This window comes from Urtica dioica, chromosome 5, assembly GCF_054948205.1.
Source record: "Urtica dioica subsp. dioica isolate 48M chromosome 5, U.dioica_male_clone48M_v1_H2, whole genome shotgun sequence".
In the NCBI taxonomy this organism is placed as follows: domain Eukaryota; kingdom Viridiplantae; phylum Streptophyta; class Magnoliopsida; order Rosales; family Urticaceae; genus Urtica; species Urtica dioica.
This window is the reverse complement of record NC_142760.1, coordinates 39,857,066-39,872,756: the sequence shown is the minus strand read 5'-3', so window position 1 is coordinate 39,872,756 and position 15,691 is coordinate 39,857,066. Positions and strand designations below refer to the sequence as shown.

Here is a 15,691-nt window from a genome sequence, read left to right as displayed (position 1 = left end):
ATAGACAAATACATGGTGGCGTGTGAGAATGGCCGCTTTTCATCCGATTATTTTGTTCTCTTTATCTCGATGCAGAATTATATTCTTCAAGACTCAGTACATAATAAATTCAGGCTTTACATTACAAGGATTCCCAAGGCTCTCCACTAGACCTCAACTAATACAAAAAAAATAAATAAATAAATTAGGTTTGTGTAGGAATGACATCCCAACGCCAAATAGTCCCGTCCTCGCAGCAGCTGAGAATGGTACTGCATCGGCAGAATCATATTTCTGTGTTAACGACACATAATGTATGTAGATTCAATGGCATATAACTTGATGTATATTATTACTCACCTTCCGTCGAAAGACATAGCCGTTTGTCTGATCGGAGATTTTGATTGGGCGTGAGACAACCTAGTATGCCAGTGAACGGTAATTATGTTTCACATAAATTACAAAAAGAAAAAAGAAATTAAGATAAGAAACTGCAGTGTCCAAGAGAAGAGAACCAACCTCGCGAGAAGAACGGGAGGGCTGGATTGAAGTTCCCAGATGTATATCTTCCCTTCTCGATTCCCTGCGAGTTTAAATTAATAAGAGGTTCAAGTAACAAATAATAATAACAATAATAATAAATGGGAAGTTTGGTTTTCTCTAGTGTAAAAGTCTCTCACTAAACTATGTCATGTTCGGCTATTGGGTTTTACCTATTGCAGCTGCGTTGTAGTGGAAGTCACATGAGAATTTAATGAACCAAATATCACACTCAGGAACTGGGTATTTTTGAAGTATATCGACCGAACACTGAAAAAGAGAACATTCGGGGGAACAAGATCAGAGCACAAAAGAGTAAAACTAAAAGTTCAATAATAAAAGAAAAACAGTTTCTGACCTCCCCAGGAGATTGCTCCTTCATTTTGGGTTCCCACAACACGATTTCGTTGTCCACGCTCTGATGTTCCAGTACATCAGAAAGCAAAAATTATAACATTATATCAAATGATTCCTCCGTGAAATGAAGGGGCAAAAAAATAGCCATGGTCAAACATGGAATTATGTTATTAATGTTGAAATAATTTATACCTTTGAAAGGACAAAGTCGCCAAGCCACCTAGTACAGTCCACATAGTTTGTATGAACCGAAGCTATCAACATCTGAAAAATTAGTAATATCAGCCACATTAAAAAAAATAGAGGCAAGAACTTGAATTAGTTGATGACCACTCACAGGAAATTGCACATATTTTGTAGGGAATTTTGACGGAATATCAGTCCACGTGAAAGATTTTTCTACGTATGTCCAGAACTCTGGAAGAAAAGTCAGGTACCGCGAAAATCATCAACGACGCAGCTAAGAATTGTTATTAACTCATAACAACACAAACAAATTGTTGCACAGATAGCAAAGAGAGTATTATAGTTTATACCTCAAAAGGCTATTTTTATTTTTTTATATTTCGAGTAGTTTGATTATCAAGCTCTACCTTTCATTGACCAAATCTTCACTGTGTTGTCCATACCACAACTTGCAATTCGATACATGTCTGAAGGATGAAAATCCTGTAAATGTCAAAGACCAAGTTTGAACCATTAATCACTTAAACCATTTCCTATTAAGCACTCAAATAAATAAATAAACAAAAGTCGAGTTCTATACTCACTCACCACACTCAAGACTTCATTTCGGTGCCCACCCGCTCCGGCAAACACCAAAATGCATATCCCGGTTTCCACGTTCCATAACCGCACTGACTCGTCCTAATTCAATCTTACCCATAAACATACAACTCAAGACAAACATTTAACAAAAAAAAAATATAAGTGGAAAGTACAAAACCCACTTTGCTGGCAGAAATGATAAGCGACGGCTTCATTGCCTGAGTCCTGATTTCGTTAATTGAATCCCCGTGGCCAACAAAACTCTGCACAGCAAGAAAATCCCACGTTATATACCAGCGAACCCGTAAAAAAGAAATAGATATTTTGATTCCATATTGTTAAATATCAAATGTCCAATCTCAAAACCACTTGGCGATTAAAGGTTTAGCCCATAACCATAGTTACCTTTGTAAGGTCCCTGGCACGAGAAAGTTAGCTAAACGCCTTTATAAAAAACGTTCATTGTAAGAAAATACCTCAACACTATCTCTACTGTTTCAACAATACCGAGGTATTTATAAAAACCAAAACTTTATTAAAATAGAGCATACGACTAAATCTCTCGAGCTAAATCACCCCTCTTGGGCCGGATCTCATTCTTTTGAGACCGATGCTCGTTTGAGCTTTGTGGGCTCTGATACCATAAGTATCACATAAATGAGACATGACCAAACCTTGTACTTTTTTCACCAATGCACTAATACTCGCACTAATTTCTACAGATAATACAATATGGGAAAAAACCTTGTGAATCTTTTCGCTGCCCGTGTCAATGACTCGGATTATGCCATTAATTCCACCGGCGACAGCATAGGGCGTCCCGTCTCTGCTGCACGCCCAGCTCACCGTGTAAAAAGACTCGTCCTTCTGATCTACATCGCAATTTTAGACTCACATAAGTCTAAGTCTCTTGACAAAATGTTATTTTTCTTATCATTCAATCGGAAAATAAAATATACAAATTAAGAAACTTGGAAAAAACAAAAACAAAAACAACTCACATCCTCATCAATGTAAGACTGTAACACGGCTATAACGCCTCCTTCAAGACACTGATAGACAGTCACCTGAGAAACAAAAAAATTAAAGAAAACAAACAAACATGAAAATACAGTTCAAAACCCTAATTTGTTTAACATACTAAAATGGAAAGTGAAGTTACAAAATCCAAAGCTTTTGAGTTTTCCCGCTGTTTGATTGCAAAAGGGAAGTAATTTTCGCATGAAAATAAACAGTCACCTGAAACAAGCATTAAAGAAACAAAGACGGAACTACATTTCAAAACCCTAATTTTTCTTTCATGAACTAAAATAGAAAAAAAAAATGAAGTTAAAATCCAAAGCGTTTGTTACTTTCTATTGCAAAGAAAGCAATTTTCTCGGGAAGGAAACAGTCAGCTGAGACAGCCATTAAGGAAACAAACGAACAAACATGAGAATACATTTCAAACCCTAAATTTAGTTCCACCAACTAAGGAAAACCGAAGCTTCTTAAATTTAAATAGAAAAAATGATAGCTTTTAGGTTTTTCCGTTGTTTGATTGCAAAGCAGAGAGAGAGAGAGGTACGGACTCGATTCCCTCCGACGGTGGCGAAGAGGTGGAAATAGCGAGAGTCGATGAAGTTGAAAACGACGGCGTATAAGGGACGCTTTCCTTCTTGAAGCCTGTTCGTGACTTTGTAGTCTTTCTTCTTCGCCGACGTGAGAGAACCCACCACCGGTTCCGACCCCACCGTGAACTTCGTCATTCCACCACCGTCTCTCTCTCTCTCTCTCTCTCTCTCTCTCTCAGGTAACGAAGAAGATCGTCTGTTTGTTTGTGTATGCGATACAGGGAAAAAAAAAAAGTTTCGTCACTTAAAAAACGACGTGTCGTTTCCTTAGATTTTGTAAGAACAAGTAACTGTGTCATGTATTAAAAAAAAAATATGTTTTGCGAAACTTTGAAATTTGAAGCATTAGTTGTAGATTTAAGTTCATTTTACTAGCGTATCTTGTATTTTAGGATGGGAATTGTAGATCACTTTTTTTTTAAAACACTAAGATGAAGGAATCTTTATCGGAAATATTATTAAATTCATGTTATTTTATCAAAATAATAAAATTTAAAATTTGACAATTTTATTACTAAAAATATTCTTCAAATACTGTGGTTTTTTTGTTAGTTCACTCAAACTGTTTTTTGTTTTTTATTTTCAATTTTTCTAGTTGTAGTTTAATATTTTGTAATTGTTTTCAAATAACTTTAAATTTTATATTCAATTTTTTTGTAGTTGTAATGTAATAATCCACACAATAATTAAGCGTTGAGATATATATTAATTGAAAGTTTTTACTGCGAATATTATTGTCGTACCGCTCGTTTTGATAATTGGTCACAAAGCTACCGGAAAATGCCACGTTTGTCGCCGGAATCGGAACGACAACTATTATATTTTGAAACTTAATTTTGGCTAAAAATAGTGGAATCTGATCAACTCGATGAGAGGATCACGACTCAATTTATGCTTGAGTTTTCTTGCCAGAGTTGTAAAGCTTGAGTTTTCTAGGAAAACGAAGACAAATTCGATAGTCGAAAGTGAGAAAGATGAAATGATGTTGGGAGGAGAAAATGAGATGTCAAGAGGAGATAGTAAAAAAAACAAATGGGGGAGAGAGAAGAAAGTTAAAAAGTTGAGTGAAAAAATTAGAAAACACCTAAAAATCTGTTTTCTGATTTTCTTCATTAAAACAAAATTCAAATTGAAAACGTTGTGAGTTGTATTATGACAGTTATCAAACAAACACTGAATTTTTAAGGCGACGAGATTGAATTTTATTGAAAGAAGTGTTCTTGTGAATAAAAACTTTCTGATTCTAAGTCATTTCTTGATCTCCAGATTCAATGTCTTTGGAAGTCGATTGTGCCCTGCATTGTCCAATTTATAAAGTGACGAAGCTCCACCATCGTATTGCCCTGCATCGTCCAACTTGTGTTTTTTTTTCCCCTTAATTTTAAACTTTTTTGTGACTTGATTGTCACGTTAATCAACCTAGTTTTATTCTCATAAAATTCTTTAGTGGTGAATGAATTTTTTCAAGATAATTGTAATTTTAAAAAAAAAAAAAAAGATACTTGTATATTTTATTTTACATAAACTATATGGGTTTGCGGCTTTGGTGGGATTTTTTTTAATGCCCTACTATGAAAAAAGTAAAAAAAAAAAAAAAAAAAGAAAAAAAAAAAAAGAAAAGAAAAAAAAAGGAATATTAGATATTTTCCAAAGACCATATAAATACGGACAAAAAGCCTTATCTTTGCAATAGGTTCCATGGCTTCAGCTTCTACTCTTCTCCAAGCTCTCTTCCACTCAAACCACTCTCTCTCATCACCCCAAACCCAACCAAACTTCATTCTTTTCCACCACAACACACTTGCCACAAGAAAACCCCACCAAAATTTATCTTCCATCAAATGCACCACCGGTTCGGATTCCCCGCCCAGCCCCGAACCGCCGTTCCCGGGCCCGGGCTCGGACACGACGACCAACAGCGCCGAGAAGTTTCCGATCGAGAAGCGAAGGCCGTCGGTGATAACCAGGGATAGGAAGAGAAAAGAGGGTCTCATGGCTCCCGAGCCGCCCAACTTCGAGATCGGGTGGAAGAGGACAAAGGAGATCAAGATCGAGAAGCCCAAGGGTTGGGTGATCGCCGACTTCTTGGAGAAGCTCGAGACTCTCATGGGGATGGAGTTCGGGACCACCGAGCTTCTGGCCAAGACCGGGGAGATCGTGGCCGAGCGGGCCCGGGAAGAGACCGAGGTTCTGAGGGAGAAAGGCGACGTGGACGATCGGATGGTCACGGAGCTCTATCGGGTCCTGAGGCTTTTGGAGATGGATTTGGCTATGGTCAAAGCCGCCAAGAAAGAGGAGACTCTCGGGGAGAGGCTCGAGCAGGCCAAGGCTCGGTGTAGGCAAGCCATACTTGTTGCTCTCTCCTTCTGAGACTCAGTTTTTTTTTTTTTTTTTTTTGTAGTTGAAGAAAAATAAAAAAGATTTTTAACATAGCACTGCTGGTAATAATTATGGTGGGAATTTTATTTGCTGCAATAATTAGTATGGCAAATTCTGCCTGTTTCTTGGATGCCAAGATAACCCCATTCACCCTAAATTGGAGGCAAAAATTATGGGGTTGCAAAGAAAAAAGAAATACTACAATAAAAATTGCTACTACCTCTGTGATCATAAATACCTAATCAAAGACCTTTCAGTGTCTTTTTTTCTGTCTTTTTCTTTTTCTTTTTCTTCGCCTTAGTGTTTTCCATGAGAGAACCGGCAAAGGTGACCTGGGAAGCCCTCGTGACGTACCGAACGTGCGGATCGTCTTTGGGGATTTTCATGAGCAATATATTTGCGGTCTTGTGATCTCCCGAGGCCAAAAGTGCTTGGTACATCCTATTAAGAATTCATATATGATGATCGCTCTTTCAATGCAGAAATTGACTCGGCGAAAAAAAATATATAATATATATATATACCTCAAGCAACTTATGATGTTGTGTGGGAGACCGGCGGCGTCGTATTCGTTCCAGATTGCTCGGGAATTTTCCAAATCTTTGGCGGCAACGCAGGCGTGGAGGAGAAAATCGAGGCATTTCCTCGGTGGAGCGAGGCCAAGTTCGTTCTTGACAACGCGAAGCAAGTCCATGCCAATCTGCAAATGCGTACTCTCTTTATCTCCGATCACATTGAATACCTGCACGATTTTACAGAAGTGAAACCAGAATGTCAAAAAATAAAAATATAAAAATTACTGGATGTCCGTTGAAATATTTGAGAGGGCGCTTTTTGAAATTAGCTCCGGATGAAATTTATAACAAATTTTGACACCCGGGAAAAAAGAATTTGAAATAATTTCACCAAGTCCCATTTTTTGCTGTTATGTTGTTTCTATAATGATTTTAATAATAATAATAATAATATAGAAAGAGGGACGGAAAAACAAACCTCGTCAAGAATCGCCTCTAGAATCATTTCATCATCAGCAGAGAGTTTATCCTTCAGTCGCTTGAGCAAGTTGGTAGCGAGACTATTTGTTGAGAGAAACAAAATAAAAAATGAGAAAATTGAAGCTGTAATGTACTAGCTTATTATATTTATAAAAAAAAAAAAAAAAAAAAAAAAAAAAAAAAAAAAAAACATGGAGCGATAGAAACGGAAATACCAACGAACCTCAAATCCTTTCTCCGAACACAATTCAGGATAGCTCTGGCGCAACCATCTAACCAATATTCAGGATCAGTTAGTTCTTCTAGCAAATCTAGCAATATATTTGATTCTCCATCAGACTCGTAGTACTCCTGGTAGAAGGGAAAAAGATAATTCTATTTAAAAAAAAATGCTCTGAAATATCACCGTCTGTTGTCACTTGTCACAGTGATCCTCGAACAATAATTTACGACAGAATTGAAGAGGATAATTCAGAAACTCACAAGGAGACTGATAGCAGCTTTAGGCCCTACTTTCTGGCCAGCTTCCTTGATTTCTTTGTAAATTTTGAGCGCCTCAGAGAATTGGCCATGTACTGCGAGCGCTTTAACAAGCACACCCTTGATTCTATACGCTTCTCTACCTGAAATCCATTTTCCGGCGACAACCTGAAAAATGAAAACGTGTAAGGTTCACTTCATCCATATCGTAACAACAGAAAAAAACTTTATAAATTCCAAAAACGAAACCCCAACTTTAGGATTTAGACCGTTTAGCGATTTCGTGTTTAAGGGAAGAAAGTGGAACCATGAAGACGTTGCAAAGTCTCATCTAGCCACGTATGAACCTAGAAACATGATCTTTAATCAAGTACCAACTTCCAATCTGAGCTCGTACAAGTGAAACGAGATTCATCAAGAAGGAAACGGGAAAATACAAGAGATACTTACAAGCTTGAGAATCACCCTAATATTCTTTACACTCTTTTTTATCTAATGAGTTTGATCAACTAATGACTAGTTTCTAACTATATTACTACCTCCTTAGGTAACAGTAGCACAAATTTCTTTGCAAATTAATATATATATACCTGTTTTGCCTTTTCAAGTAGTCCACAGTTTGCGTAGGCCTGTATAAGTGCCATGTAAACAGGTGTTGATGCATCTACACCCGACTTCTGGAGTACTTCCCAGTACTGTAGTGAGAGACATATATATCAGCATCTCAAGATTATGAAAGTAACGTGACATCAACATTCTGTACGGTATCGGATAAGAAACTTTTGCCTTTTGCTCAAAGCATCAGAAACACGACGCGTAAAGTAGTTGATTTCGCTTAAAAAATGTGACAATTGTGTTTTAAAAGAGAATAAGGCAAGTTCTGTGAGCATAAGGGGGAAAAAAAAAAAGAAAAGTAAATTACAAACTGAATTTGGTGGTGAAATTAAACAAGCTTTTATTTAGATTCTGTAAGAAAAATGACCGCATTTTTAACCACACTTACTAAATAAAAAAAAATTTAATTTTTTTTTTTTTACTTGCATCATCATCAGATTTTGCAACAATATATTTCATTTTCCGAAATAAACATCTACCTTGTCAATTTCCTCTTCAGTGGCAGATTTTCTTATTAGATGGCTGAAAGTCAACGAATCTGGTTGAATGTCTGCCTTCTGCATTTGCTTCAGAACATTTTCCACCCCCAGATAGTTTTTCTGCAGATTACAGATACAAAAAACTGGCAGATTCAGCTACAATAAACCTGGGAAAAGATGCATAGTAGTAAAAGAAGATCTGTGTCTGATTGACAAATTTTTTTTTTTACATACTTTTCACGACGCAAACTCACAACCTTTATGGCGATGTGGAGATAGTTGTAGTATCTCTCTTAAGCGTGTTTGCAAGAGATACTACAGTAATGTCCTTTTAGGCTTGGTCTGAAATTGAGCCATTATCGTGCTAAATCCAGAAGAACATATTACTCTCTAAAAGTCCATTCAGTTCCTTCGAGCTTTGATTGAATTATTACACACATGCAAGCATAGAGATACAATAACTACGTGATAAGCATCAGATATTTTCGGGAAAAACTACCTCTTGCAAACATGCTACCATGAGGATGTTGTAGATGGTGGATGTGGGAGCCAGCTTCATTTCCTCCATATCCCTAAGCATATTTTTGGCGACTTCCATCTATAAAACAAATTAAATCACCCTCAGAATATTTAACACTCGGAAAATGCAAAAAAGGAACATGTGGCACGTGTTTACATTTTTCATTCTCACACACAGATGTATCATCATCCTGAATGTTTCAACGTCAGCCTCTATCTTGAACTCACGGATCAGGGAATATATTCGGTGAACCTGTAAAATACGTAGGCGTAAAGGATAAAACAAACGGCATAATAGGCTCATGCGAAGGAGTGAGAAAGAGAGAGCAACGCAATGTATTGAGGATCAGATAAAGAAAGCCAAACTCAACATCAAGTGGAAAAGTCTTCCAGTTTTATTCAACTAATTGTCGGTGTCTTTTTTTTTCCCTTCTCATTCTTTCTTTTTTCATTGGTTTTGGAACAGAATGCGAGTTGGGAAGGAAGGGGATCCCGTTCAACAGATTGAAATCACAGTTCCCTTTTATCTAGGATTAACCGTACTAGTTATGCAAAGCCTTATATAATTTTTTTTAAAGCTAAGGTTTAGCCCCTTAGATCTCTCGGCCTGACCCAAAACATTTGGGGAACTGGAAACACTTGCAATCGCTAAGAGAGTAGTTTTAGAGAGGATAGAGCAATAAACCAAGGGCCTGAGTGCTAGACCAACAACTGTTAGGGATGCAAAGCCATATTATTGAAATTTAGGGGGAAATAACATTGCCGGCTGGGTTTTTTCTTTCTTCAATGGGACGGTTTAAGGATCATACAGTGACGAGCAGTAATTCCTCTCTTTTCTTATGGAAGAACTTCACATTTTCTGTTTAGCTTCTATCCTTCATCGTCATTTATGTGGAGAATCTTCGAGATTTAAAAAAGGGTTAAGGATCATGAAATACCAGAATAAAGTCGTAAGATTCTTCAGAGCTCTGTAAAACGTGGTGTATCGTCTCGAGGGATACTGTCAGACCACTGTCAATGGCTTCGTCGATCAAACGTAGAACAGCCTCCATCTATATGAGCACAACAGATATTCTTTTGAGGGAAAGCATTTTAAGGTATTATTGTACGTCATACTTGATAACTGAGAAAGCTAAGCAACCACTATATGAAGAAAGCCGAGAGGTTAAATAAGAGACAATTTTAAAGAAATTTCAGAGCCGGTCAGTCATACCTCGCGTAACCCACAGCAGTGTCGGATGAGCTTTTCATACGAAGCAGATGAAGGTTTCACTTCCAGCTTAGCGTGCCGGTTTTTGAATGATAAGATAACATCTTCAACCTTCAAAGCCCAAATAATAGATGATAAACTCACAAAAAATGTTTATTTAAGAGGGACCAGGAAATAAAGTTCTATTTCAGGAAAGAAAGAAAAAACAATGCGATTGAATCAAATAACACGGAAGGGAACATATGATTGTATCCCATTCACGCCTAGTCTTTTGGACACTTTTAAAGACAATCCTAAATTATTTTACCATTTTTATTACAAGACAACTTTTGAACATTATATTCCATACAGAGATCCTCGTCTTTATATCAGATGTCATATTTTACACAAAGAAGCAAATGTGCCTCTTGAGACAACAGACTGAAGTAATTACCAGCAGTATTCAAGAGAAGTTTCCTCACCGCTAAGTTTGGATTTCCGACAACATGACTACATATGAAATCGGAGAGATCTTCGTCTCTGAAATCTGCAACGTACAAAACAAATTTTCAATCTGTGTTTGAGGTTCTTAAAAAATCCAAAGAACCAACTTAGCACTCTGATCTTTTCCAAAAGGATGCTATATATTTATTTATTTATATATATATGTTGTATATGTATAATAATATTCGCCCAACAGAGAGAAAGAGGCCTACGAATAATGAACTAACCCCGAACGACCAAACTAATGAGGTTAGATGATAAAAAGAAAAAGAAAAAAAACACTTATCATAGCTCAGAAGCGAGACAATCATTGGCATGGCGTTTCAAGTTAATTAAAAAGGCATTGCAACTCGTAAACCCTGATATTATCCCTCTACCAAAATCACAGTTCTCAAGCAATCGATAAAAACCAGAAAGCACAGAATTAATAAACTTACGAATATCCTAAACTCAATCCAGCAACCAATTGCATTTCAACTAAAGCATCTATAAAAATAATAATATGCGTTCCAGCACATGAACATACCACGAGCTTTGAATGCAAGAAGGAATTTTTCGACAACATCATTCCATTGCAGCTTTCCCAACGATTTGAATATTGCTAGTAAATTGTCTGTTGAAGTGAAAGTCGAAAAGTCTACAGTTCTCAAAAGCTCTATAAGTTCTTTGTCCCGACCACCTTCCCAGAGTGCCAGCAAGTAATTTTCTGCAACGAGAGCAAAAGGAATGAGTGCCACAAAAGCTTTCGCCAAATGTATAATTGGTTGGTAGTAAATAACATCCTCATATTTTTGTACCAGGTCAGAAATAAGTACGTGCAATAAAAAACAGTTTCTAATCGAGAATGAGTGACTGGAGTTTATACTAATAATGTTCATAAAATGACTTGGCAATTGCCAATTTTCAAACATTGGTTATCAGTTAACAGAGGAGCAAATTTAAAGTAATTAACAAGAGCAAACAGAGAAATCGTTGAAAAAGAAGAAACACACCTATTAAATCTGTGTCGCATTCCTCAGTCATCATGTAATGACAGAGGTCTCGGACCTTCTCTTTGTCATCGACCGTGATCCACAGCAACATCTCATAATAACCCAACCTAGGAGATGTACTTGGATTCACATCTTTGATAATATCGCTAAAGAAATAAAACTCTTCCACCATATCCATCTCAATTAAGTAGGAAACGAAGGGGCCGTATATATCCTCTTCTAGCTTAAAACTATGTTCTTTCATGGACTTGAAATACATGAAAGCCTTGTTCAACTGTTCGATAATAACGGTTTCGGTGTTGTCAAGCTTGGCTGTCTCTACACACACCTTTAGTATTGCATCGTACTCGGCCGCGCCCTTCGGTACCCCTAATTTACCGAAAATTTCGGAAGCGGCCTCTATTCCCACCTTCTTTGCACACATGTTGACCATTCGGTTAAAGCGACCACCCTGACAGGTCGAGAAAGACCAAGTGAGCTTTCTGTCTTGAACGATTTCTTTGCGGCGCAATGATAGGTTGTGATGGGAGAGCGAAGGAATCCACTCCGTGTCCAATTCATTCTCCGAAGCTGTCTCGTCATCCTCGTCATCTTCTTCATCTTCCAAATGATGCGACTTCACCAAAGCATCAGCTGCAACACACGCGACAGGACCAGAAGATTATGTAAATATCAATTTAGAAGAATATTGCCAAATAAATTAAACAAGTGGTCTATACATGGAAATGCAGACCAATTTAATAAATTCTCCACCAAGATATGTGTAATGACACAATCGGTTCAAATACCAATCAAGAAGAACGTTGCTAAATAAATCGAACTGATCTTTCCATGGAAACATACAATCCTCTCAGTAGAGTCTTACCGCGGAACACACGCCCATTTCTGATATGATCCTCGGAGTGATGACGAAACGAACGTATTCCAAAGAGTCAATTCCAAATTCAAGGGTTCACGAAATTCTTCGTTGGAGTCATGAACCCTTGAATTTGGAATTTGGCCCTTTCAAATACCTTTGTTTCGTCATCACTCCGAGGATCATATCAATTTCATTTATCTTGATTGACCATTTATTGAGCTTCTTCACCAAGATTCTCTTCAACATAGTAAAAATCATTGCTTCATTTTCAAGCACTTTAAGTACTACTGTTTTGCATTCAACTTAACAATCAATTAAAACGCAAAAAGCACCCAACTTTCTCAAATAGAACCGAAATCCAATGCACAAACATGTACCGATCAGTATAGAAGATATATGGTGTGTCAGATGGTCCTGTTTCGGTTCATCACTTGGCGCCGATTCCTCCACTACCTCTGAGCAGACACCAAGAAAACAAAGACAAAATAGCTACTTAAAACAGAAGCTAAGTTTTCACATAATTTTCAAATCCTCCAGCGAAACTTCCTCAAATTCGTAAAAAAAGAAAAAGAGGACGTTTTTCTTATTCGCACAGACCTGAATCCGAGCGAACAACGGATTTCAAGCCAGGGAAGACGAAAGCGGAGAGCGAATCGAGCGCCGAAGGTTCCGCTTCCTCCTCAGTCTTTTTTGCCAAACTCGTTGCAGAGACAAAGAGGTTGAGAGCAGAGCAATCGAGCGCGACGGTCGAGGAAGAAGCTAGGTCGTGTTCGGCTATGGCGTCTAGGGTTTCGGGCTTGGACTTGGACTTAGGCGGTGCTTTAATGGCCGAGCGAAACAGAGAGCCGAGGGTTTTAGCCTTTGAGCCTCGCATTTCATTTCGCTGTGTTTCTGATTCTGAGCGACACTCCTCGGTCTATGTTTTTTCTTTTTTGCTCGTACGTGGTCACCGAATATGAGACCTATCGACAAAGAATACAAATTTACAAATTTCTAACTAAAAAAGCAAAGGTTATTGTAGCGAAATAGCCAAAATGAAATTTGTTTTTAGCGTATGTTTCACAACTTTTAAGAAAATAGCCAACATGATTATGTGTCAATAATTAAAGTCTTATTTACTCTTATTTATTAATAAATTCGTCATTTTCTCTCTCCTATTTTTTTCTTATACTTTTTTTACATAAAATTTTCAAAAAACCATATCTATCTCATATGAACTCGAGATTGAGTGATTCCAAATCCTATGGATTCGTGACGCCGAGATTTTCAAAAATAGATCCATTGTGTTTGATGAAAAATAATGTTTAATACCATAGATGTAGAAAAATCTACCTTAAATATGGAAATAACGGGAATTTTTTGAAATTATAAAAAAAAAATGAAAATGTAAATATGATGCATTAAACATAATTTTTCATTAAACACATTGGGTCTATTTTTGAAGATCTCGACGCCACGAATTTGTAGGATTTGAAATCACTCGATTTCGAGTTCGTATGAGAAATATACGAATTTTTGAAGTTTTGATGCAAAAAAAAATATTTGAAAAAAAATAGGATAGAGAAAGTGACGAATTTATTAATAAATAAGGGCAAATCAGACCTTAATTATTGTCACATAAGCCATTTGGCTATATCTCTAAAAATTATCAAACATAGGCTAGATCCAAAATCACATATTTAAAGTGGACTAATTAGTTACAAATCTCAAAATTAAATGCCTAAATAATTAACATTTCGGTAATTATAAATAAATAATCATTTGAATAATGATCATGTGAAAAATAATTCGTACATTCCATATATATATATATATATATATATATATATATATATATCTTTTTGTGTATTACTTAAATTTAGGTATTTACCTACTATATTAATAAATAAAAACATAATTACGTATTTACAACTAACGAAATATTGATTATAAAATAATATTATTATGTTTATAAGACTATATATTTAGTGAACTCAAAAAATTGAATAAAAAAATGAAAACAAAATTATCAATTTTTTAAAATGAGAAATTAAAAAAAAAATGGAGAACTCAAATCTATCTATCAAATTTTTAGTATCAAATTAAGACACTTTTATTATTTATGATTTTTCAATAATAATTGATTAATTTGTAGTCTTGATCGGGCTTTGGACTCTCACGAGTAATAAGAACATATTTCCACCAAAGAAATTTGAATTTAATTTGTTTTATGAAGGTTTAGATCGGATAATACAAAGATTTAGATTAATTCAAGGTTTAAATGCCGGCGAAAGTCGCCGGCACCGCCGCTAGCGGTGGCTTAGCGGCCGGCGAAGAGAACATTTTTTGTTTCATCGTCATTTGTCGTTCGTTTGTCGCCGAAACGACGCGTTACTACTTTGTTTGTGTTGCGTGACTTGCGTATGTGTTGCACACTGGAGAAGGAAGTATTAAAAGCCCTAGTGAGCTAAATGAAAGAGTGGGCTAAATAAACTTGCCCAAACGGGGTAAATGAAAAAGAAAAAGTGTGCCGAAATAAACTTGCTCAAGTGGGCTAAATGAACTTGATAACGTTTTTTTAAGAATAAATGACATTTTTGGTCCCTCAACTATGTCACCATTAACAAGTTGCACCTTGAAAAAAAAAACTGCTTTTTTGCTCCTTCGCTATAGACAGAGTTTGACTTTTAGTCCTTCTGTTACATTTATCGTCAAAAAAACTGGAAATTGAACACATGCTCATCACGTGTTGGATAAAATGATTGAAATTATTAAAATGACCTTAATAATTACACTCTCTTATTATTATTATAAAACCAAAAAAAAAATTATAGGACAAAAAGACAAATTTCTCTCCCACATTCTTCTTCTTCTTCTTCCTTACCATCTAGACAGACACCAAAAAAAAAACTCTTCCACAACGACAAAAAATCCAAAAAAGCTCTTCCACAACGACAAGAAAGCCACAACCATAAAACTCTTCTATCTCTCTGCAACGGCGAGGAATGTTGCAACAACGCCGATCCTTCGATTCCGGTGAGTCTTCGGCGCCGAGGAAATCGGAGAGGCGAGAAGACGAAGTAAGGGTGGTGGTTCGATAATAATGGAACACGAACGAGGTTGGCTTCGGCCAAATTGACAGCCATTTCAAATCCAAATCGGCGTGCAATCTCCTCCTCCTCTTGGGCACCGAAAGCTTCAGAGCCTCGCCAAGGCCGGGGCTCTCGCTCTTCTTGGACAACAATCGCTTGCCAAACGCTAGGCATTGATTGGCGACCGTTGTGTAGTCCTCCACGGAGCCAAACAGCAGGCTCTTCGCGCGGCTCAGCAGAACCACGACCAAGATTTGGACCGATGCCGATTCCCAGGCCGTCTGAGCCTTGGCTAAGCTCAGATCCAGAAGGAGCTTCTTCTCTCCGCTGTCGGTGACCGAGCTACCGTTGA

The 15,691-nt window shown here is 37.0% G+C and overlaps 3 protein-coding genes across 4 annotated transcripts; 1 reads left to right on the top strand and 2 right to left on the bottom strand.

The window, feature by feature from the left end:
* Nucleotides 1-21: 21 nt before the first annotated feature.
* On the bottom strand, nt 22-3,491 carry FIE (Transducin/WD40 repeat-like superfamily protein). Its single transcript, XM_089614707.1, has 13 exons — nt 3,216-3,491; nt 2,646-2,711; nt 2,389-2,511; nt 1,827-1,907; nt 1,651-1,743; nt 1,470-1,545; nt 1,214-1,293; nt 1,069-1,140; nt 878-937; nt 693-789; nt 499-562; nt 340-399; nt 22-251 (listed from the first exon to the last, which is right to left on the bottom strand). Exons 1-13 carry the CDS (start codon nt 3,390-3,392, stop codon nt 185-187), a joined length of 1,116 nt encoding a protein of 371 aa, XP_089470833.1. The 5' UTR covers nt 3,393-3,491; the 3' UTR covers nt 22-184.
* Nucleotides 3,492-4,866: 1,375 nt separating this feature from the next.
* Nucleotides 4,867-5,766, top strand: CRR41 (potassium/sodium hyperpolarization-activated cyclic nucleotide-gated channel protein). Its single transcript, XM_089615080.1, has one exon. It carries the CDS (start codon nt 4,956-4,958, stop codon nt 5,625-5,627), a length of 672 nt encoding a protein of 223 aa, XP_089471206.1. The 5' UTR covers nt 4,867-4,955; the 3' UTR covers nt 5,628-5,766.
* A 100-nt stretch (nt 5,767-5,866) lies between these two features.
* On the bottom strand, nt 5,867-13,229 carry LOC149398447 (pentatricopeptide repeat-containing protein At4g04790, mitochondrial-like). 2 transcript variants are annotated; one of them, XM_089615078.1, is made up of 16 exons: nt 12,866-13,229; nt 12,646-12,723; nt 11,410-12,042; nt 10,944-11,123; nt 10,396-10,460; nt 9,938-10,045; nt 9,663-9,776; nt 8,882-8,977; nt 8,705-8,803; nt 8,206-8,325; nt 7,702-7,806; nt 7,115-7,279; nt 6,855-6,982; nt 6,630-6,711; nt 6,161-6,378; nt 5,867-6,077 (listed from the first exon to the last, which is right to left on the bottom strand). In XM_089615078.1, the coding sequence occupies exons 1-16, from the start codon at nt 13,140-13,142 to the stop codon at nt 5,879-5,881; spliced, it is 2,667 nt and encodes an 888-aa protein (XP_089471204.1). In that variant the 5' UTR covers nt 13,143-13,229; the 3' UTR covers nt 5,867-5,878. The 2 variants fall into 2 exon arrangements, with proteins under 2 accessions (XP_089471204.1, XP_089471205.1); XM_089615079.1 differs by lacking the exon at nt 12,646-12,723.
* Nucleotides 13,230-15,691: the final 2,462 nt, after the last annotated feature.